The following is a 23,704-nucleotide window of genomic DNA, read 5'->3' on the forward strand; positions in this document are numbered from 1 at the left end:
ACATGAATTCTACTAAACGATGGCAACAGAAGTGAATAGTGGCCAGGGTTAGGGAAGGTGTGGACTACCTTTAGCAGAATTGACAGTTGATACAGGGAATATAGGGTTGGAGCTCATCCGAGGAGCAAATGGGATGTTGATGGTGGGAGAAGTTTAGATCAACCTTAGACAGTGTCTTGGTATGTGATTAAGTTAGTGGCAATGGGGATGAAAACTCTAACCTTTCACATTTCTAATACTGAATTGGAGTGATTTTTTTTTGTCTTTCGATATTGAATATCCAGACACACGATCTGAGCTCTGAAGGCAACTTTAAGAAGAAACTTGAGACTGATACCAAGAGTATGGACTGAGTTACAACAAAGCGAGAAGAGTTCCATCCCCTCAGTCTTCTCTGCAACTCACTGGGACCATGACTAATCAGCACTTTAATTCTTGTTGCTGTGAAATTACCAATATCAAAAACTCCATATTTTATCATCTACAATATGATTTGATTAATGAATGAAGTTCTTCTCAGCACACTATCAACGCCTTTTAAAAGTGTAGGGTCTAAAGAAAAGAGAAAGACTAGCTTTATTTGCTACATGTACATCGAAACTTACAGTGAAATGCATTGTTTGCAACAATGATCAACACAGTACAAGATGTGCTGGGGCAATTCAGAAGTGCCACCATGCCTCCGGTACCAACATAGCATGCTTATGACTTACTAATCCTAACTTCACATCTTTGGAGTGTGGGAAGAAACCAGTGAACCCAGGGAAACCCACATGGTCATGGGGAGAATGTACAAACTTACAGACAATGACAGGGATCTTACAGCTGGCACTGTAAAACATTATGCTAACCACACTGCTACCAACTCACCCTTACTCTCCTTGTTGAAACATTTTCATTGCCTACAAACTATGTCAAGATTGTGATGGAATACTCTCCACCTGTCTAGATGAGAGCAGCTCTGCTTCCCTTGGACAAGGCAGCTAACTGTATTGGCACCCCATAAACCATGCTAAACATTCGTATCATCCACTGCTGGCTCATGGTATGTACCATATACAAAATGCATATCAATTGCCTGCTCAATCTATGCTGATATCACAGTATAAATCCATGACCTCCAATGCCCAGAGGAACACAGGCTTCAGGTCTATCAAATACCATTAAGTGCAAGTTCCTCTCCAGACCACACCTTGCTGACTTGCAAGTACATTGCTGGGTCTAAACACTGGAACTTCTCACATACATTCTTGCATCTGAAGGATTGTAGTGTTCAAGACAATTCAAGATCATCTTCTAAAGAGCAACTATGGATATGCCAGTTTAAGTAATAATTCCCAGGGTGCCACAGCCTCTGGTTGTGCTCGTGAATAATATCCCAGCAGGCAATAGCACGATTCTCTCCTCTGAACAATATTTTTGGCCAGAAGTTCAGAAATCATGAATTTGTTCTTCCAAATGATTTCAAACAAGCACAAATGTGGACCTAGGACCTTTCTTGAGACACAGTTTTGGAGTTAAAGTACGTCAAGTTTCTTTAAAAAGGGAGCCCACGAAAGAGGCTAAAAGTCAATGGAATAGACAATGATGGACAAATGAGAGGTAGAGGGAAAGTGGATGGACAGGGAGATCATGTATGAGAGGAGCCTGGGTGTCACGTCATTATCTTGTGAGGCTCTGGGTGGAATAGCAGCAGAAAGTGATGGTCCCTCCTCCTCCCTCAATGGGATCACAACTGGCTGCCCTCCTGCACTGAAGTGAATGGAATATGAGAAGGGGACTACAACAGGCAGCAAATGCTCTTGCACTTCTTTAATTCTAGAGACCAAAGATAAATTCTCTTTCACTTTCTCCACAGCTTTTGGGAGGTCATTAAAGAAAGAAAGACTTTCAAGATCCTTGCAGATACAAATTGACCTTGAAAGAAAGCCATTCATTTAACTTTGAAACTTCTTTGACTTAATTGACTGAAAATTTCAAGGCATTTGTCATGGCCTAGTTTTAACAGAGAAAAAGATGAGTGGTAGAATATCACAATTGTGTCCTCTTCTGTCCTCTCATTGCTACCATCAATGAGGACATACAGGATTCTGAAGACACACAATCATGTTGTGGAAATAGCTTCTTCCTCTCCACCATCAGATTTCCGAATGGACAACAAACCGACCAATGAACACTACCTTATTAGGTTTTACTCTCTGTTTGCAATACTTAAATTTAATGTATACATATATATGTGTGTGTGTGTGTGTCTGTGTCTGTGTCTGTGTCTGTGTGTGTGATAGACATTAAATTAAATATGTATTGCAAAAAGACAGCAAAATGTATTTCTTATTTTAATTTATAATTTTTTGTGGAATTACACCATACTGCTGCCACAAAACAACAGATTTAATGACATATCCAGTGATATTAAACCAGATTCTGATTCTGCTTTAACTATAGACTACTTAGGAACATTGGCAACAAAACTCCACTTACATAATATAAGTGATTACTAGAGAAGCATATAATGGGAAAATTACTAGAATAATATTTCAGACTGCTCCAGAGATATGAATTTGAATTCTGTCCTGGCACTAGGGAATTTAATTTCAGATAATTAAATAAAACATGGAATTAAAGCTCGTCTTAACAATGCTGGCCATGAAGTTACTAAATTGTTGTAAAAACCAATTTGCTTCACTAATCTCCTTCAGGAATAAAACGTCAACTGTTTATTCATTTCTATTGATGCTGCCTGACCTGCTGAGTTCATTGTGTTTTGTATGTGTTGCTTTGGATTTCTAGCATTTTGTGTTTATGATATGCTGTCCTTACCTAGTGTAGCCTGTATGTGAGGAGACCAGACCCAACAACGAGGTTGACTTTTAATCAGGTCCTCAGTTCAAGGACAATCAGTAATATACTATAATTGCTGTCATTGTTAATGACAGCTATATTCTGTAAACAATTTTAAAAATATATAGAATTGAGTACAAGTGTTTTATTATCATACCTCAACTGTGATGGCAACCTGCACTGAGGAGCTGAGAGCTGGATGACCACCATCTTTGGCTTGGATAATCAGATTAACAACTCCATTCAGAGAAGGGTCCATGAATTCTCTGTCCAGTGGCTTGACCACAGATATTACTCCATTGGAGTGATTAATTATAAAATGTTCAGTCAGATCTCCATCAATGATTCTGTATGTAATTTCACTGTTTGGGGAATTCTCTTGGTCCCTGTCAAAAGCCTGGAAATGATTAAGTACAAGAACATTAATGAGATTTGGCCTTACTGTTGTAAATCATATTAGCTGGAAGATGAAAATTGATTATGTGCCAATAACTTGAGTTAATCATTGAAGATTAACTGAAGGTTAGCAGCTTACCAGGTGATTTAGTGGCTAAGTATTACTATAAGTGAGTCCATTCTGGAGACCTATCTACGTGTGGAGACTTTACTCAAAACAGGCAGGTATCCCTATGTTAACAAATAGTGTTTTATTACATCAGAGCAAGGTCCAAGTAGCTTCCTACAGTTAAAAAAAACACACAAGTAACCTGCTTGTATTTTGTAAGATTAAGACCAGTCTAAATGAAACATCTGAAGGAAACAGGAGGAAAGGAAAATCAGGTAGGCTGTGAAACTGGCTGTTGGATTACCATCACTTATCTTGCGGCACAGACTGAGATGAAAGTGAATGAGTAAAGAGGATTTTGGTTTAAATTAATCAAGTACTATGCATTATTGCCTTATGGGACTTCAAACATGTCAAGAATGTGAACGTGGAAAGGAATGTAATTATTAGATTTATTAAAGATTAAAGATAAGCTTTATTTGTCACATGTACATTGAAACATCAAAGCATCCAGTGAAATGCGTTCTTTGTGTCAATGACCAACGCAATCCAAACGAGTGTTGGGGAAAGTCAGCAAGAGCTGTCATGCTTCTGGCGGCAGCATCACATGCCCGCAACTTACCAACCTTTGCTAACCCGTTCGTCTTTGGAATGCAGCAGGAAACCGGAACACCCGAAGGAAACCTACGTGGTCATGGGGGAAACATGCAAACTCCTCACAGGGAATTGAACCCTGCCACTTATAGCAGTTTATTTAAGATAAGGCTAGGAGGATTGTGGATTGTAAGGGAATTTCAGAAGATGGCAGATATATCTTTGAAAGATCCTGGAATTGAATGTCATAAATAATAGGCACAGAAGAGGAGATGGGACCGAGGGAAATTCAGCCATGATCACATTGAATAATGGGACAGGCTTGAAGGGCCAAATGGCCTATTCCACCTCCTAGGGTTTTCTTTTGTGTTTAATTTAAGAGGTTGCTCATACTGAATGGATTTTACTGTGATCACCTGAAAGTCTTTCTCTACCGACACTTCTTGCCGATTGAGCACAAGAGTTGGATGCCATGGTACATCTGTACACGATTTTGGTGAAACCACACTTCGCTGACTGTCTGCAGTACTGGTTGTTATACAATAGAAAGGATGTGATTAAGCTCACATTCGGAAGAGATTCAGAATCAGAATCAGAATCAGGTTTATTATCACCGGCACGTGTTGTGAAATTTGTTAACTTAGCAGCAGCAGTTCAATGCACTATGTAATATAGAAGAATAATTTAAAAATATATAAATAAATTACAGTATATGTATGTTGAATAGGTTAAAAATCATGTGTAGCCCCCCTGGCCATCCTCAGGGTCGCTCGGCTCGCTGTCGTCTAGGGAAACAGCCCCCGGCCCCGCCAAACTGGGTAATTAGTTTGTGTGGATGCTGTGTGATGTACCCCACCCCGCCCAAATAACAGACAATACACCAGGTACAATTAAATGATTTACAGTTTATAGATATTACTGGAACTATATAATTAATAGAGAATAAAATATAAAAGGAAAATAAAAGGCGCCACACTTATCAAAGTTCAATCTCTCTGTGCACGAACAGTTGGAGCTTAGGACCCTTATTCTTCACCCTGTGACCCCTCGGACCACCTCGACCGGCCGCCTGGGACCAACAAAGGTGGTCAACCAGATGCTCCACACGAGTCCGTCTCCTCGCCGAACGCCCTCCTCGGGGTCCGACCCCATTAGCAGACATCACAGCACCTGGTCCATCCTCTGTCTCTTTCTCCCGCCTTCTGCCCCAAAACCCCGCACATACAGTATCTTCAAATACACCAAAACCATAACAACTATCCCAATTGGTTCATAACATATTCTTATCACACTCTAAACCAAAACAAGCTGCTAGCGCAAAAACTTTCTCGGCGTTTAACATAACAAAGAAGCATTCCCAAGTATAACATAACAAAGGAGCCAGTTTAATGAGCCTACGCAGTAAAATAAGAGACAAAACCCTCTTACATGTGCAAAAACAGAAATAATATATATTAAAAGAGTGAGGTAGTGTTCACGGATTCAATATTCATTTAGGAATCGGATGGCAGAGGAGAGAGGCTGTTCCTGAATCACTGAGTTTATCCTTCAGGCTTATGTACCTCCTACCTGATGGTAACAGTAAGAAAAGGACATGCCCTGGGTGCTGAGGGTCCTTAATAATGGAAGCTGCCTTTCTGAGACATCGCTCCTTGAAGATGCCCTGGGTACTTTGTAGGCCAGTGCCCAAGATGGAGCTGACTAAATGTATGACCCTCTGCAGCTTCTTTTGGTCCTGTGCAGTAGCCCCTCCATATCAGACAGTGATGCAGCCTGTCAGAATGCTGTCCATCGTACATCTATAGAAGTTAGTGAGTGTTTTAGTTGACAGACCAAATCTCTTCAAACTCCTAATGAAGTATAGTCACTGTGTTGGCTTCTTTGTAGCTGCATCGATATGTTGGGACCAGATTAGGTCCTCAGAGATCTTAACACCCAGGAACTTGAAACTGCTCACTCTCTCCACTTCTGATGCCTCTGTGCGGATTAGTACGCAATCCTTTGTCTTACCCTTCCGGAAGTCCACTATCAGCTCTTTTGTCTTACTAACTTTGTGCAAGGTTTCTGCTGCGGCACCATTCTACTAGGTGGCACATCTCACTCTTGTACACCCTCTCGTCACCACCTGAAATTCTACCAACAATGGTTGTATTGTCAGCAAATTTATAGATAGTATTTGAGCTATGCCTAGCCACACAGTCATGGGTATATAGAGAGTAGAGCAGTGGGCTAAGCACACACCCCTGAGGTGCACCACTGCTGATCATCAGTGAGGAGGATATGTTATCACCAATCCACACAGACTGTGGTTTTCCGGTTAGGAAGTCGAGGATCCAATTGCAGAGGGAGGTACAAAGACCCAGGTTCTGTAACTTATCAATCAGTACTGTGGGAATGATGGTGTTAAATGCTGAGCTATAGTCGATGAACAGCATCCTGACATAGGTGTACGTATTGTTCAGGTGGTCTAAGACCGTGTGCAGAGCCATTAAGATTGTGTCTGCTGTTGACCTATTGTGGCGATAGGCAAATTGCAGTGGGTCCAGTCCTTGCTGAGGCAGGAGTTCACTCTAGTCATGACCAACCTCTCAAAGCATTTCATCATTGTAGATGTGAGTGCTACTGGACAACAGTATTAGGCAGCTCACATTATTTTTCTTAGGCACTGGTATAATTGCTGCCTTTTTGAAGCAAGTGGGAACTTCCACCCATAGCAGTGAGACGTTGAAAATGTCCTTGAATACTCCCGCCTGTTGATTGGCACAAGATTTCAGAGCCTTACCCCGTACTCCGTCAGGGCCTTCCACCTTGCGAGGATTCACCCTCTTTAAAGATAGACTAACATCAGCCTCTGAGACAGAGGTCACAGGGTCACTGGGTGCAGCAGGGATCTTCACAGCTGCAGTTATTTTCTCCCTTTCAAAGCGGGCATAGAAGGCGTTGAGTTCATCTGGTAGTGAAGCATTGCTGACACTCAAGCTATTGGGTTTCACTTTCTAGGAAGTAATGTCCTGCAAACCCTGCCAGAATTGTCGTACACCCAGTGTCGCCGCCAACCTCATTCAACATCATCTCTTCGCCCTTGAAATAGCCCTCCACAACTCATGTCTGGTTTTCTGGTACAGACCTGGGTCACCAGACTTGAATGCCATAGATCTAGCCTTCAGCAGATGACATACCTCCTGGTTCATCCATGGCGTTTGCTTTGGGAATGTACCTCAAGTATTTGTGGGCACACACTCATCCACACAGGTTTTAATGAAGTTGGTAACAATTGCAGCATACTCATCCAGATTGGAAGGTGAATCAGTCCACCAATTCAAAGCAGTCTTGTAAGCACTCCTGTGCTTCCCTTGTCCATTTCTTCTTGGTCCTCACTACTAATGCTGCAGTCTTCAGTCTCTGCCTATACTCAGGGAGTAAAAGTATAGCCAGCTGATCAGACTTCCTGAAGGATGTTGTCAGGACTGACGGAATGTTAAAAGGCCTGAACAGATTAGATATGACAAAGTTATTTCCCATGGTAGGGGATTCTAGGACAAAAGGGCATGACTTCAGGATTGAAGGACGTCCTTTTAGAACTGAGATGCGGAGAAATTACTTTAGTCAGAGGGTGGTAAATCTGTGGAATTTTTTTGCCACGAGTGCCTGTGGAGGCCAAGTCATTGGGTGTATTTAAGGCAGAGATAGATAGGTTTTTGATTAGCCAGGGCATCAAAAGGTATGGGGTGAAGGCAGGGGAATGGGGATGGCTGGAAGAAATGGATCAGCCCATAATTGAATGGCAGAGAAGACTCGATGGGCTGAATGGCATACTTCTGCTCCTATGGTCTTATGATTCAAATATAATGAGAGACTGGATGGGCTGGGGTTGTTTACAGTGGGGAGAAAGAAATGTGTAGTGACCTCGTAGAGGTTTATAAAATCATAAGAGGTACAGTTAAGGTGGATGGTCTTTTTCCCAGGGTTGGAAAGTCTGAAACTAGAGGCCATAGATTTAAGATGAGAGGGTAGACATTTAAAAGGGAAATGAGGGCAACCTTTTCACACAGAGGGTGGTAGAATTAGGGAAGAAGCTGCCAGAGGGTGATTTATAGAATGTGTTGCCTAGAGCTGGGTACATTACAATGTTTAAAAGACACTTGGACAGGTAGGAAAGACTCAGAGGGATATGAGCCAAACACTGGCAAATGGGACTATCTTAGATAGGCACCTTGGTTGGCATGGACAAGATGAGCCAAAGGGTCTGTTTCTATGCTGTCTAACTTTATAACTCTATGACTAGTTGTAAAGCAAAAAAATGCTTTAATAAATGCTTGAAATCTGAAGTAGAATATAAAATACTGGAAATACTCAACACTTCAAGCAGCATCACTGGAGAAGGAGACAGAGACAATGTGTAGGATTGGTGTACTTTCACCTGGACTGTGTGCAGACTGAGCTTTTCGTAGAGAAGAGATCTTTCATGGAGTAGACTGTCTACATTTTCTACTTCGTCGGGGCTTTGTAAAGTTGCTACTTCCATAGCAAATTCATTGTCTGATTCTGAGCTCTTTATCCAAGAATAGTGAACTGGAATATATCATATCAAAGCTATACATGGTCCAACATATAGTGAATAATACGAGATCAAAAAGCCTGTACTGATGAAACAGATTGCATGGGTCAGTTTGTCCCAAGAATAATAAATAGTCTTTTAATAAGTATTAGTTTGGAAGAAATTTGTGCTCATTAGGAGTCAATGATTTGTCAAGAGTGGTTATTAGAAGACTCATTCAAAGTGGGTTACAGCTTGTTTGTACCATCCATCTGTCTTGGCTTTGTCAATGTGACCCTGGAAGGTATAATGAAATTATTTACAGAAATTATCAGTGGAATGTGTACAAGGCCAGAGAACGTCCTTTAGCAAAGCATTCATCAGTTTGATAAGGAACTGGAAATGATGTTGCATATAACCAATTATTAGCTAGTATGTCCCACAGAAATTAGTTAAAAACATGAAGTGTTCCTACTTGGGTATCTAAGGAGGAACATCCATCATGGTAGCTGCCTTGGAGTCATAGAGGAAAAAGCATGGAAACTAGGCCTTCAGCCCAACTCTTCCACCAGTGATTGGTCAAGGAAGTAGCTAAATTTGTGATAGATTTGAGAACTTCCACGCCACTAATTTCATCTGTCAAGTATTTTAGGCTCACTCAACACCACATTTAGGTGGAGGGGACAGAACAAAGCAAACTACAGATTTCAAGAGAAGTAGAGAGAGAGAGAGAGAGTGAGTGAAGATTCCTGTCAACTGTCATAGATTAACTGTCACGTTGTAATTGTAATAAACTAATAAGCATTTTATTATTGCCTAATTCTCTAGGTAATCTGTGACCTTTATTAAAAAGTTAAAACTCTTTTAACAGAGTCTGAAGTAACTGAACCATTAATCACTCTCACAGTAATCATAGTACAACTATATTCCTGGTCTTTTGACACTCAATGACATACTCTTGGACAGGCCTCAGACCAGTTTGCCCACATTGGTTACTACAAGGAAAATTAAAGGGAGAGATCTACTCATTGATGCTGTTTGACATATCTATGATTTCATGTAAGAAACCACAAATTGCATCTGGAACTCAACAGATCAAAGTGATTCCTAAGTGATTCAGTGAAGGGGTCTGGAGACTTTGCAGCATTGTAACAATGTATTACGATGTCAAGGTTCCTGGCCTCATTTAAGTGAATAAATAAAACACTTGGCAGCACTTTTGTGGTACACCGATGAGGTTTGCCTGCCTCTACTCTGTGAAGTCCTGTGATAAAAATATTTTTGGCAATGATAAGAAAGTATGATTCTTGAAACAAGAATTCAGATGCAAAGCACTTCTTCCAGAGCTCCCACACTTTCCGATGAAAACCTAACCAAAACATTAGAGTCCTATGGGGTTAAATTACTGCATTATTCCAAGAGAGAAAAGCCATAGTAGTTTCCATTTTTAGGGAAAAGGAGCTGAATTTGATCCCTTAATAGTTTTGGTTCAACAGCATCAGTCACAGACAAGTAGTAAACAATTGGCCAAACACTGCGCCAAAGTAGCTGTCAAGTCTCTTCACCCAGAGAATGAGTTTGAATCCCATTGAAGTAGTTGGGAAATTTAAATTTAAGTGAATAAATAAATCTGGAATTAAAAATAATCAATAATAGCAACCAAGAAATTAATTACAAAAATCCACTTGGTTCATTATCATCCCTTAGAGAAAGAAATTTGATAGCCTTACCAGTCTGGCCTTAATGTGGCAATAAACCCTCAAGAAAAGTTGACTCTTACCTACCCTCTGTATTGAGAAGAACCCCCTTTCTGTCAAGGGATAAATTATGAAGAGATAATAAATGCTTATCTTTCCAGCAATGTCATTATCCCATGAGTGACTGAATTTGAAAAAAATTAGTTGCTCTTTGCTCGAGCTATTTCCACATTTTGAAATTGGAATGGTTTACTATTGTTAGATGTACTGAGATGCAGCGAAATGCATAAGTTTCAAAATATCCATAGAGATAATTCCATAAATAAATACAGAGTAAAGAAGAAAATACAGCAAAATATTGTGTTATAGTTCAAACTCCAAAGTCCATATACTGTGTGTCACCATATACAACCCTGAGATTTATTTTCTTGTGAGCATACTCAATAAATCTATAAAATAATAACCATAACAGAGACAGCGCCCAACTAGGACATTCAACCAGAGTGCAGAAGACAACAAACTATACAAATACAAAATGAAGAAATAACAACAACAAATAAATAAGCAATTACAAGTATTTACAGAGTAAATGCAATGCAGGTAGACCAATATAGTGCTAGGGCCACAGTGAGGTAGATTTGGAGATCAGGAGCTCATCCTTTAGGGTATGAGAAGTCCGTTCAAAAGTCTGATAAAAACAGGATAGAATTTAAAATTTCTGCCTGTAGAAGTCTTTTTAAACAACTTCTGAAGATTAAGTACAAGGTCAAACCACAGGAATTCTTCATCAATATATGAAGTATTACAAGGATATATGAAGTATTACTAGGATGTTGCCAGGACTCGAGGACCTGAATGATAGGGAAAGGTTGAATAGGTTAGGATTTTATTCCCTAGAGTGCAGGAGAATGATGGGAGATTTGATAGAGGTACACAAATTTATGAGGATATAGATAGGGTAAACGCAAGCAAGCTTTTTTTTTACTGAGACTAGAACTAGAGGTTATGGTTTTGGCGAAAGCTTAAATGCTTAAGGGGAACATGAAGGGGATCTTCTTCACTCAGAGGGTGATGAGGGTGTAGAACGAGTTGCCAGCAGAAGTGGTGGATGCAGATTCAATTTCAACTTTTAAGAGAAATTTGTACAGTTACATGGATGGGAGGGGTATTGAGAACTATGGTTCGCAAGCAGGTTGATGGGACTAGGCCGATTAGTAGTTTGGCATGGACTAGATGGGCTGAAGGGCCTATTTTGTTCTATGACTCTACAACTAATATCTCCAAAATATATATTTTTATGTCTTGAAAACCTTGATCAAGTTAACTTTCTACATTCTGTAAAATATAATCTTAGTTTCTCATCTTATGACAAAATGCTGAAGCAACAGTGGACAGCTGGATCATAAACACTACATTAATCATTCAAAAATTGGAATAAATTATTGAGAATTTGATACATACCTGAACCTGGACAATATTTTTAACCTCGTTTTCCTTAATAAATCCACTGTAACTATTTCTCCGGAAAACAGGCACTTGATCATTTGCATCAGAGATGGAAATGTCTATTTGTGCATTGGTTGTAAGACCTCCACCATCCCTGGCTTGTATTGTGACAAAAAACTGAGGTCTTCTCTCCCTGTCCAAAAGGGTTTTATTTTTTACAAAGAACATCCCAAGTAGTGGGTCCACATCAAATGTCTGCAACCTGTCACGGTTGAAGCAAAACAGAAACAAACATCTGATTAGTGATTACTGACCATCATTTTGATTCTGGTCATAAAATTTTGAATATTCACATTGAAACAAAGATATTAATTCATTTCAACTTCTTATTCAATCTGTAATTTATGGATTTTTTGTGAGAGTTGGCAGTGAGTAATAGGAGCTTAGTGGCTTTATCAGCTACAGCAAGAAAAAAAATTGCCATCTCAGAAAAATCTATATGCTAATTCCTGTATTATAATTCTGGTATTTGAAAGCTAATACTGAGCTCAATATGGACTGAGTTTGGGAGATTTTACTTTGTTAACTTCATCTGATCTTGTTAGTGAAAACAACCACTTGATCATCTGCACCCTAAATTGCAACACTGGAGTGTCATAAAGGAAAATAATTGTTAACCAGTCTTCTCCTTGAGTCCTAAGCTTATGAAGTAACTAGCTATGTGGGACTTTAGAAAGTGCAAGTATGCCATAACCAGTAGCTATCCACCCTCTCGGTTAAACCCTCAAATAAATTCAATAGATTTGTCAACCTTTCCTTTATTTTTCCTTTCATGATTTGCTTAATAATACTGTGATTTTCCATATGCCAAAATAATAAATGCTATCATTCAACCACTATTGATGTTCGGCTAACTGAGTTATTATTTCCTGTTCAACCTTTCTCCTTTCACGATAAGAGAGGTATATTTATTACCTCGTAACTTAAGAGAATTGCTCGATTTACAAGGGTTTTCTGAGAATCAAAGCCTTTGTTATCTTTGCAGTTAAATCTTAAAAGAAACTCGAATGGAGTCCAAGAACTCCAGTGGGTTTTGCAACTTTTCAGTGCTTTTTCTTTTTTGGTGTTAGTTGATTTAACATTTACCCTCATCAGGCCCTTTGGTCGATTTGGTCATTTCTGGTAAGTTCTTTGCACCTCTCCTCTGAAAACAAATGCACAATATTTGTTTTCCAGTGCTGATATTTCCCTACTCTGCATTATAATTTCTCTTGTTTTTGTCTCCAATGCAACTTCATGCTGGCGTTCACTCATTTCTTGCTTTAACACACTTATCGAAGTTCCTGTTATTTGTTTTTATGTCTCCTGATAGACTAACCATGTACCTCCTCCCTCTTTATCAGTTTCTTCCTCATCCTTTCCTCATCCTTCACCTCACTGCACATTCTAGCAACGTTATGAAGCTGTTCTTTTAATTCATATGTGATTTGCCATAGTTGTACATTTCTCTAGAGGAGGTTTAGCCCTCAAAGATTCAAAGTTCATTTATTATCAAAGTACGTATGCAGTATACAACTCTGAGATTTGTCTTCCCACAGGCAGTCACAAAACAAAGTAACAGCATGGAACCCGCTGACAGAAAATATCAAACATCCAGCGCATAGAAAAGAAGAACAATCACGCAAAAACTGCAAAAAGTAGCAAATAATACACAGAATATTAATCATCAAACCGCAGGGTCCTTGAAACAGTCTATGAACGTTCAATTTAGTTCCGTTCAAAGGGGAATATACATTTGATGATACATATGAAGTATTTGTTCAAATGGTTGTCTTTCTTTTCCAATGGTACATCATTTCATTTCCTAAGGCCATTCGTCCAACTCACCACAAATACAAATATGTCCGTAAATGTGACTGTTTAACCTTAGGAAGCTGAGCTTCCAACCGCATGACTTGGCATTCAACACTGGTTGAATTGTCAACACTGGTTGAATTGTCACCACTGGTTGAATTGTCAACACTGGTTGAATTGTCAACACTGGTTGAATTGTCACCACTGGTGATTTGACATTGAGCCTAGTGTGAGTAGCGTCACCATGGTTAGCTAGATGTAGAGATTGGGAAACTTACACACTGTCCGATCCAAAAAGTTGGTAGGTTATCTCACCAAAACTTGCACTGTCTTGATCTGTAGCCTTTGGAAACATTAAAAAAATGAATTAATATGTTGTATATAAAGGATTCTGAAATATCATGTAAAAATATTTTCACTGCAGCTTCTTACGGTAATGCAAGTCACATTGTAGCCATTTGCGCTATCTTCTGGCACTTCCAGTATAAAGTAATCCTGGTTAAACACTGGGCGGTTATCATTTATGTCCGTTATGACAATACGAATACTTGCAATGGAACTGAACCTTTCTTTTGTCTCCAATTCCACGGCCAAAATCTGGAAGAATAACATTCTATACTTTGAGAAGCTGTTAATTTATTACACAGTCATAAATCATGCAGCTGAGTGATCAGGTGTTGATGACAAAAGACCACAGCAATAAAGCTTAGAAATGGTACAGCACTTTTACTGTACAAAATAGCTTCAAGGTATTTTATTGACATGGTTTAAGCATGAAAAGGACATGAAGATGGAAAGAGGAGGCTATGCCAAGAAAATGGGAATCAAAGAAGGAGATGTAGGTAATACTGTGAAGTTCAGGAAGAACTTTCCAATGCATTGGGATCTGAAGGCAGTCACCAGTTTTGGGTTCTGTGATTATAACACAGCACAATGGGAGGATAAAGGGCTAGCTGGAGGAATTTATAAAGAAAGGCTTGGAAGTATTTGAACCTGAGGATGACAATTTTCAATTGAAGCAATGGAGTACAGGCATATTGGCAGTAAACATTTGAATGTGTTGAGAATAAGGCATGGAGAGGCAATCTCAAACATAGAAACCTCTGGGTTCTTACTTTTGCTTGTAGACCATAAGACCATAAGACATAGGAGCAGAATTAGGCCATTCGGTTGAACAAGTCTGCTCCACCATTCAAACATGTCTGTCAACCCCATAGTACGGCACAGTGTTGTAGCAGTTAGCACAATGCTCCACAGCACCATCGATCACTGATTGGGGTTCAGTTCCTGCTGCTGATTGTAAAGAGTCGGTGTGTTTCCCCTGTGATCATGTGGGTTTCCTCCACATGCTCTAGCTTCCTCCCACATTCCAAAGACGGACATGTCACATTCAAGGTTAGTGAATTGTAGGCAAGCTATGTGGACGCTGGAAGGATGGCAACAGTTGCAAGCTGCCCCCAGCACATTGTTGGACTGTGTTCTTCATTGATGCAAAATACACAATTCAACTATATGTTAATGTTTTGATGTACGAGTGACAAATAAATTTAACCTAATCTAATTTAATCTAATCTAATTTTATTTAATCTAATCTAATTTAATCTAATCTAATAATTCTCCAGCCTTCACTCTGTAATCTTTGATCCCTTACTAATAACAAACACATCATTCTCCACTTTAAATATACTTAATGCCTTGTCCTCTACAGCTGTTTATGGCAATAAATTCCACAGATTCACCACCCTCTGACCTCATCTTCCTCATCTCTGTTCTAAAGGGACGTCCTTCTACTCTGAGACTTGTACACTCTGGTCCTAGATTTTCTCACTATTGAAAACATCCTCTTCATTCTATCTAGGCCTTTCAATATATGGCACGTTTCAATGCGATTCCCCTCATTCCTCTAAACTCTAGCAAGTACAAGGCCCAGTGCTATTCCCGGGATAATTATTGTACACTTTCTCCAGAACCTCTCCAATGATAGCACATTCTTTCTTAGATATGGAGTCTAAAACTGCTCACAATACTACAAATATAGTCTAGTCAATGCCTTATAAAGTCCCAGTGTTACATCCTTGCTTTTATATTCTAGTCCTCTCAAAGTAAAAGCTAATATTGCCTTTGCCTTCTTTAAGGCAACCTGCAGGTTAATCTTTAGGGTCCTAGGACTCCCAAGTCCCTTAGGACTTCTGATTTTTGAATTTGCTCCATGTTTATAAAATAGTTTAAGTGTTTATTCCTTCCCCCAGATTGTATGGCCATACTCGTTGTCTGTTGCTGCTCAAAGTTGATGACTTTCATAGCAGATCCAACGCCAACCCCTGCAAAATAAAATCATTCACCAGCAGCTAACCAAAAATGGCCTCTTTCATTCCCAATCTTTGAACTGACAGTTAGCCAATCTTATATCCATGCTAGTATTTTCCCTGTAATACCATGGGCTCTTATCTTGTTTAGCAGCCTCATGTGTGGCACCTTGTCGAAGGCCTTCTGAAAATCCAAATAAACAATACCCACCAACTCACCTTTGTTTATTCTGTCTATTTCTTCCTCAAAGAATTCCAACAGATTTGTCAGGTAACATTTCCCCTTATAGAAACCATGCTGACTTTGGTTTATATTAACATAGGAATCCAAGTACCTGAATAGTGTATCCCTAATAATGTATTTTAACATCTTGCCATCCAGTAGTCTTGCTAACTGACCTATAATTACCTGTCTATTGCCTCTCTCCCTTCTCACTTCTTAAAAAGTGGAGTAACACTTGTGACTTTGGAAACATTGCAGAATTTAGTGATTCTTCAAATATCATTACCAATGCCTCCATAATCTCATCAGTTACACCCTAGAGTGAAGTCCATTTGGAAATCTCACCAATGCCTCGATTGTCTGAGGAGGCTGAAGAGAGCTGGATTTAGCACATCAATACTCATGTCATTCTGCAGATGCACAGTAGGCAGCATCTTAACAAGGTGCCTCACTGCTTGGTACAGAAACTGCACAGCGACAGACAATGAGTAGTCAAAACCGCCAATACTTTATTGGCAACAGCCTACCAACCATCAAGGACATATATACAGAAAGCTGCTGGAAAAGGGCCAGTAACATGATGAAGGATACCACCCACGTTGCTCATGGACTGTTTGTTCTACTCCCTTAGAATCCACACCAGGACACCAGACTCAAAAACAGAAACAGTAAGGCTGATCAACACCTTCACCCACTAACCCACCTCTCCACACCCCCCACCATCACTACTTTATAATTTCCTGTCAGTCACCTTAAGTACAGAACTCCTTTGCCCAGCCTCACTTCATGGACATATAATCAATCTGTGCATATAAGCTATCTTACTTATTAATTTTTATTGTGGTTTTTATTATTATTGTATTTGTTATCTTATTGTGATTTCTTTTGTGCTGCATCAGATCTGGAGTAACATTTTTTTTTCCATTCTCCTTTACACATGTGTTTGGGAAATTAGATTAAACAATCTTGTATCTTGAATCTTGAATCAGCATTCTTCTTCCTGTTAATTTATCTATACTTTCCCAGACTGATGAACGCAGACTGCTACTATTTTATTTAAAGCCTGTGCCAATTTGCACATGGCTCAGGTAACAATCCACATATTGCCAACTTTTTGGTTCTGCATTTTAATTTAGTCCCTAGCCGTTCAAATTCCCTCGGCAGAACCACTTTCCTTGTTCTTCCTACATTGCTGGTACCCACATCGACCATGACAATTGGATCTTTCCCCTCCCACTCCAAATTCATCTGAAGCTGAGATGTCTCGAACACAGGCACCAGACAGGCATCTCAGCCCTTGATACTCTCAATCTTTGCAACAGAGAATTGCATCTAATACCCTGACTACACTATCGCCAATTACAACTACATTTCTCTTCCCTCCCCTCCTCCCACCCCCACCTCTCTTGAATTGCTATCTGAACCACGGTGCCATGGTTAGATTCCTCATCCTTCCTACAGTCCCCACTCCCACTGCCTGGGAGCAATAATCTCAGACCTGTTGGGCACTGAGGCTCCTTCAGCTCTACACCTTCAATCCTCCTGCCTGCCTCACTCACACCCCCTTGTCCCTGAGTACAGACTGAATTTGAAGTAGTTAACCTAATGGGTGTGACTGCCACTTGAAACACAGTGTTCGGGTAACTTTTCCCCTTCCTGATGCATTGCAGTGTTTGAAGCTCAAATTCCAGGTCATCAACTTTGAGCCCGAGTTCCTTGATGGGGAGCTCATTCATGAGCAAATGGTGTTGCAGCAAGAACATTCCAGGCAAAGTCCTGTGAGAGCAGATTTTGAGAAAGAAACAACTTCCATTCAAAATTCTTTACAAGTAATCTTTTCAAAACTGTTCTGTACAACAGAGAGGAAATTCATCGCAAGTGCGTTATAGTGGAAACACAGACCAAATAAACAAATTTTTATCCATTATGTGCTATATGGCTTAAAGTTATTATTTTAAATAGATCAGTCTTGGCAAACTTAATAATAAGTTGAAATCATTTGCAATCCACATTATGAATTACTTGTTTATTCTTAACTCAAGCAAACAATTGAAATTAACTAAATTTTTTATAATTGGCTTTTGTTGGAACAGCATCAATCTTAAAAGACAAGCAATTTATCTGCAAATACTTGCTTCAGTAGCAAAACAGACCTCCATTGTAAACTGCCTTCTTTGCTTTGCTATACGCAAATAACATTGTTTAATTGGATTGAGTCTAATGAGTTCTTATATTAATGGATAAATTTCCATCGAGGAACAATGATGAAATATTCAGATATAAAATCTTTATCGTCATTAAACTTTCCTTTGTTCCCTCCACTTTATATCTCTGCATCTCTCTTTAGCATAAAATTCCACCTCTGTATACAAAGATCAAAGTAAATTTATTATCAGAGTATAAATATACTCAGTGGTCACTTTATTAGGTATACCTGTACGCCAGCTTGTTAGGGCTAATATCTCATCATCCAATCATCTGGCAGCAACTCAATGCATAAAAGCATGCAGACATGGTCAGAGGTTTAGTAGCTGTTTAAACCAAACATCAGAGTGGGAATGATGTAAGTGACTTTGACTGTGGAATAATTGTTAGTGTCTCTAGAGTTTACGAAGAATAGTGTGAAAAACAAAAAAAAATCCAGTGAGCAGCAGTTCTGTGGGTGAAAATATCTTGTTAATGAGAGGAATGCAAACGACAGGTGTCCTGACAAAGGGTCTCGGCCTGAAACGTTGACTGCACCTCTTCCTAGAGATGCTGCCTGGCCTGCTGCGTTCACCAGCAACTTTTATGTGTGTTGCTTGTTAATGAGAGAGGTCAGAGGAGAATGGCCTGGTTGGTTCAAGCTGACAGGAACGATACAGTAACTGACATAACCACGCATTACAACAGCAGTGAGCAGGAAAGAGCATCTCTGAATGCACAATATATCAGACCTTGAGGTGGATGGGCTACACAGCAGAAGGCTACAAACATACACACAGTGGCCACTTTAATAAGCGCAGGAGTCTCCAAGTAAAGTGGGCATTGCATGTATGTGACCATATACTACCTTGAGATCCATCTTTTGCAGACATTCACAGTAGATCAGAGAAATACAAAAGAATCAATGCAGAACTACCAAAGACTGGCAAACAACCAATGTGAAAAAGGAAGACGAACTGTGCAAATGAAGAAGAAAATAAATAATATTGAAAACATGAATTGTAGAGTTGTATTCTCCTTCTCTCCACCCCACCCCACCACTGTTAACTAAACTAAGCTTCATGTTCCCTCGACATCCACACTTGAAAACATTGTGTTGGTTGGGACCTGCTAACAGTTAGCTTGCATATGGATTCAATTTCCCAGGATGCGGTCAGTGGTGTGTGAAGCAAATCAATCCGACTAAAGAGGCATCAACAAGTCTCATTTGAAAATGTAAAGACATTGCAACTCTTTCAGGAGTGAGCACTTGAAGTTCCTTTTTGTGTCTCTAACAACGTGGTGGGCATTATTTCATTTGCAGCATGTGCCAATGAATGGCGTCCTATTTATTAGAAGCTTTGGCTCCAGATGAATGCTTGTGACATGGCTGCAGTGTCAATGTAACTCTGATATTGACTGTGTAGACAAGACTTCCAACAAAGTTATGCCAGTGGCAAAGGAAGAGCATGTAGAGTAAGCACATATTATGAGTTTTCAATGGTGACACACCATTTATATTTCATCTATAAGATCTGAGGAATTTCTCATGGGAAATCTGACAAAGAAATGACAGAATACAAAAAAGCAGCCAGAAACTACCAAGAGGGTAGTGACAACCAAAACTCATATCTGAAAACAAAGCTTTTGACCATAATTTTGCGTATCTATGAAAGAAGGGCTCCACTTGGGGCTAAAAGTTATTATTAGCCTACACAAACCTCAATAACCACAAGTGATTCCGAAGATGCTAGTAACACAGAGAAAATACTCAAGGAACTCAGCAGGTCAGGCAGTAAGTATGGAGAGGAATAAACTGCTGATGTTTTGGGCTGAGATCCTTCATTGGACCTTAAGATTTTGGAAAGAAACGGGCGAAGCACTCGAGAGCATTGGATACACTAGTTCAATGAATATTGCATGATATCCACTTTAAAAATGAAGCGGGACTTTATTTTATTTGGAGATACCACATGAAACGGGCCCTTCCGGCCCTTCGAGCCACTCTGCCCAGCAATCCCCAATTTAGCCATAGCTTAATCATGGAACAATTTAACCAGTTAACCTACTAACCATCTTTGGACTTTGTAAACTGGCTTGTCTCCTAGGTGCTTTCTGTGTGAGTTAGAGAAAAAAGGGCTTTAATTCATTGTAAAGCTTGCATTTGCAATGACCAATCATTAAACTGTATTTGAGAGAATTACTGATATTTGAAGATTTAAAATCCTACCAAGTGCAAATTTTCTATGGAATCGATAGGTTATGACCACTATAACTGGGAGGAAAGGGTGAAGTAATAAAACATAGTGAACAAAATGCTGGAAATAACTGTGGAGAGAAGAATGGGCTTGATACGGAAACTGCTCTGCACTGCAACCAACTGCAGAGAGCTGTGGGCACAGCACAGCACATCATGGGAACCAGCCTCCCACTGTATCTACAGTCCTCAATACCTTGGTGAAGCAGCCAGCATAGTCAATGACCCTACCCACTCTCTAATTCTCTCTTCTCCCCCTGTCCAAAGATACAAAAGTCATAAAGCATGTAGCACCGGGCTCAAAGAGAACTTCTATCCCACTGTTATATGACTATTACTGTAAATGATTCCCTGCTTCGAGAGATGAATCATTAACCTCACAATCCACCTCAATATGATCTTACATTTTATTATAGCTTGCTTGCACCCCACTCTTTCCGTAGCTGATACGCTTTATTCTGCATTGTGTTACCGTTTTACCTTGTTCTACCTCAATGCTCTGCTAATGCTTTGATCTGTATGAACAACATAAAAGACAAGCTTTGCACTGTAACTCAGTACATGTGACAGGAATAAAAGAATTCCAGTGCCAATATCAATTGTTAGTACGTGTTTCAGGATAATGAAACTTCATCGGGCTTAGCCTTCCTGATGAAAAATTATTTGCCTAAAACACTGTCTCTTTTTCCATAGAACCTGCTGGCATACTGAGTCTTTCCAAAATTCTCTCAATTTGCTCTAGACTTCTAGTAGCTACTGTTTTTAGACCATAAGACCATATGACATATGGTCTTATGGTCTTATTTCCAGTATTTGCTCACTTTTTCCCTGATTTCTAGTACCTACTGCTTTGTATTGGATTAGTAAGTATGCAGATGATACTAAAATAGGTGGAGTTGTGGATAATGAAGTAGGTTTTCAAAGCTTGCAGAGAGATTTAGACAACTTAGAAGAGTGGGCTGAAAGATGGTGGATGGAGTTTAATGCTGATAAATGTGAGGTGCTACATTTTTGTACGACTAATCAAAATAGGACATACATGGTAAATGGTAGGGCATTGAAGAATGCAGTACAACAGAGGGATCTAGGAATAATGATGCATAGTTCCCTGAAGGTGGAATCTCATGTGGATAGGGTGGTGAAGAAAGCTTTTGGTATGCTGGCCTTTATAAATCAGAGCATTGAGTATAGGAGTTGGGATGTAATGTTGAAATTGTAGAAGGCATTGGTAGGGCCAAATTTGGAGTATTGTGTACAGTTCTGATCACTGAATTATAGGAAAGATGTCAATAAAATTGAGAGAGTACAGAGGAGATTTACTAGAATGTTGCCTTGGTTTCATCTCCTAAGTTACAGAGAAAGGTTGAACAAGTTGGGTCTTTATTCTTTGGAACATAGAAGGTTGAGGGGGGACTTGATAGAGGTATTTAAAATTATGAGGGGGATAGATAGAGTTGACGTGGTTAGGCTTTTTCTATTGAGAGTGGGGGAGATTCAAACAAGAGGACATGAGTTGAGAGTTAAAGGGCAAAAGTTTAGGGGTAACATGAGGGGGAACTTCTTTACTTAGAGAGTAGCAGCTGTGTGGAACGAGCTTCCAGCAGAAGTGGATGAGGCAGGTTCTATATTGTCGTTTAACGTTAAATTGGATAGACATAGGGACAGGAAAGGAATGGAGGGTTATGGGCTGAGTGCAGGTCGGTGGGACTAAGTGAGAGTAAGAGTTCGGCACGGACTAGAAGGGCCGAGATGGCCTGTTTCCGTGCTGTAATTATTATATGGTTATATGTTATATGGTACTTTGTTTCTACAAAGAAGAAGCAGTTTGTTATGTTAAAACTGCATTTGGCTCTATTTTTTTTTTATCATTGTACCTGTACCTCATTCTACTTGTGCGCATGACAATAACCTCAGTATGAGAAGGTGAGATGTTGTTCTTTGAGCTTGCTTTGAGTTTCATGGGGCCAGTGTAGGAGGCTGAGGATAGGGAGTTTAGAGAGGGAAGTGACAGGTGAACAACGTCAAAGCCACAAGAGATTCTGCAAATGCTAGAAATCCAGAGCAACTCGTACAGAATACTGGAAGAACTCGGCAGGTCAGGCAGCATCTACAGAAGTGAATAAACGGCGGATGCGACACTTCATCAGAACTGGAAAGGAAGGGGGAAGGAGCCAGTCTGACCCCCCCCCCACTGCCCCAGCACCAGACTCAAAACATTGACTGTTTATTTCTCTCCATAAATGCTACCTGACCTGCTGAGCTCCTCCAGCATCTTGTGTGTGTTGCTCAGGTGACCAAAATCATGGGGTCACACTCTCAGCAGGAATACATATGGTCTGCAAGACTACACCTGATCTGCACTTGGTTTCCCCAGAATGGAGGGGACCATGTCCTGAACGTTGAATATTGAAATAATCACAAAATAACTGTTGTTTTAACTGGAGAGAACGCTTGGTATTCTGGACACTGAAGGTAAAAGGCAGGTGGAGTATCTCCTACGCTTGCCCTTTGGTCAGTTAATCCTTATCCTATTGACAGCACCCCTAACACTGCCCCAGTACTGGACTGGAGAATCACTCTGAGTGATGCGTTCAGACCTCCGGAGTGGAATATGAACCCAGAGAAGGGTGAGCCACGCCTGACGAGCTCCATGAACTCAGAACATCCTGTTCTGCTTTACAAGCAGCCACTGAATAGCTTTTGTAGTATTTCCTCTGTGTTGAAATGGAGGAAATACCACAGTCAATTTGTGCATGACAGGCTCCCTTGTTAAAGCACTGGAGTGTCAGCCTGGATGATGTGGCCGGGTCTCTGGAATGGAACCTGAATGAAATTTCTACCCGCCAAACCATACCTTTCACAGCCGAGAGCTTGAGGACAGGACAGACTGCTAGCTTGCATTGGAATCACAGAAAATGCAGCACAGGAGGAAGCCTTTGGTTCATCATGCCTGCCTCTTTGTTAGAGCTGGCTATTAATCCACTCCCTGGTCTTTCCCCATGCCCCAGTAATTCTCTCCCCTTTTGATTATCCAACTTCTTTTCAAGAGTTTAGATTGAAGCTGCTTTCACTGGCATCTCAGACAAGGTATCCCAGATCAAAAGAACTCACTGTGCATAAAAAGGCTTCCTTGAGTTGCTTTTGGTTTCTTTGACAATCATCTTAAATCTTTATCCTCTGCTCCTGACCTTTCCTTCAGTAAAAAACACCTTCCCCTCTTCTAACCTCATTCATTATGTTAGAGTTCAACAAATCTTTTC

General features: G+C 40.0%; 1 protein-coding gene across 1 annotated transcript in view; it reads right to left on the reverse strand.

The window, feature by feature from the left end:
• Positions 1-23,704, reverse strand: part of LOC134347175 (cadherin-related family member 2-like) — a 129,969-nt gene that overhangs the window by 60,805 nt on the left and 45,460 nt on the right. The window contains exons 13-16 of the mRNA XM_063049413.1: positions 13,907-14,071; positions 13,753-13,817; positions 11,636-11,882; positions 2,999-3,238 (exon numbers count right to left, since the gene is read on the reverse strand). Coding sequence (XP_062905483.1) covers positions 2,999-3,238; positions 11,636-11,882; positions 13,753-13,817; positions 13,907-14,071 — 717 coding nt within the window. The remainder of the gene's footprint in view (positions 1-2,998; positions 3,239-11,635; positions 11,883-13,752; positions 13,818-13,906; positions 14,072-23,704) is intronic.

This window comes from Mobula hypostoma, chromosome 5 (assembly GCF_963921235.1).
Source record: "Mobula hypostoma chromosome 5, sMobHyp1.1, whole genome shotgun sequence".
Classification (NCBI taxonomy): domain Eukaryota; kingdom Metazoa; phylum Chordata; class Chondrichthyes; order Myliobatiformes; family Myliobatidae; genus Mobula; species Mobula hypostoma.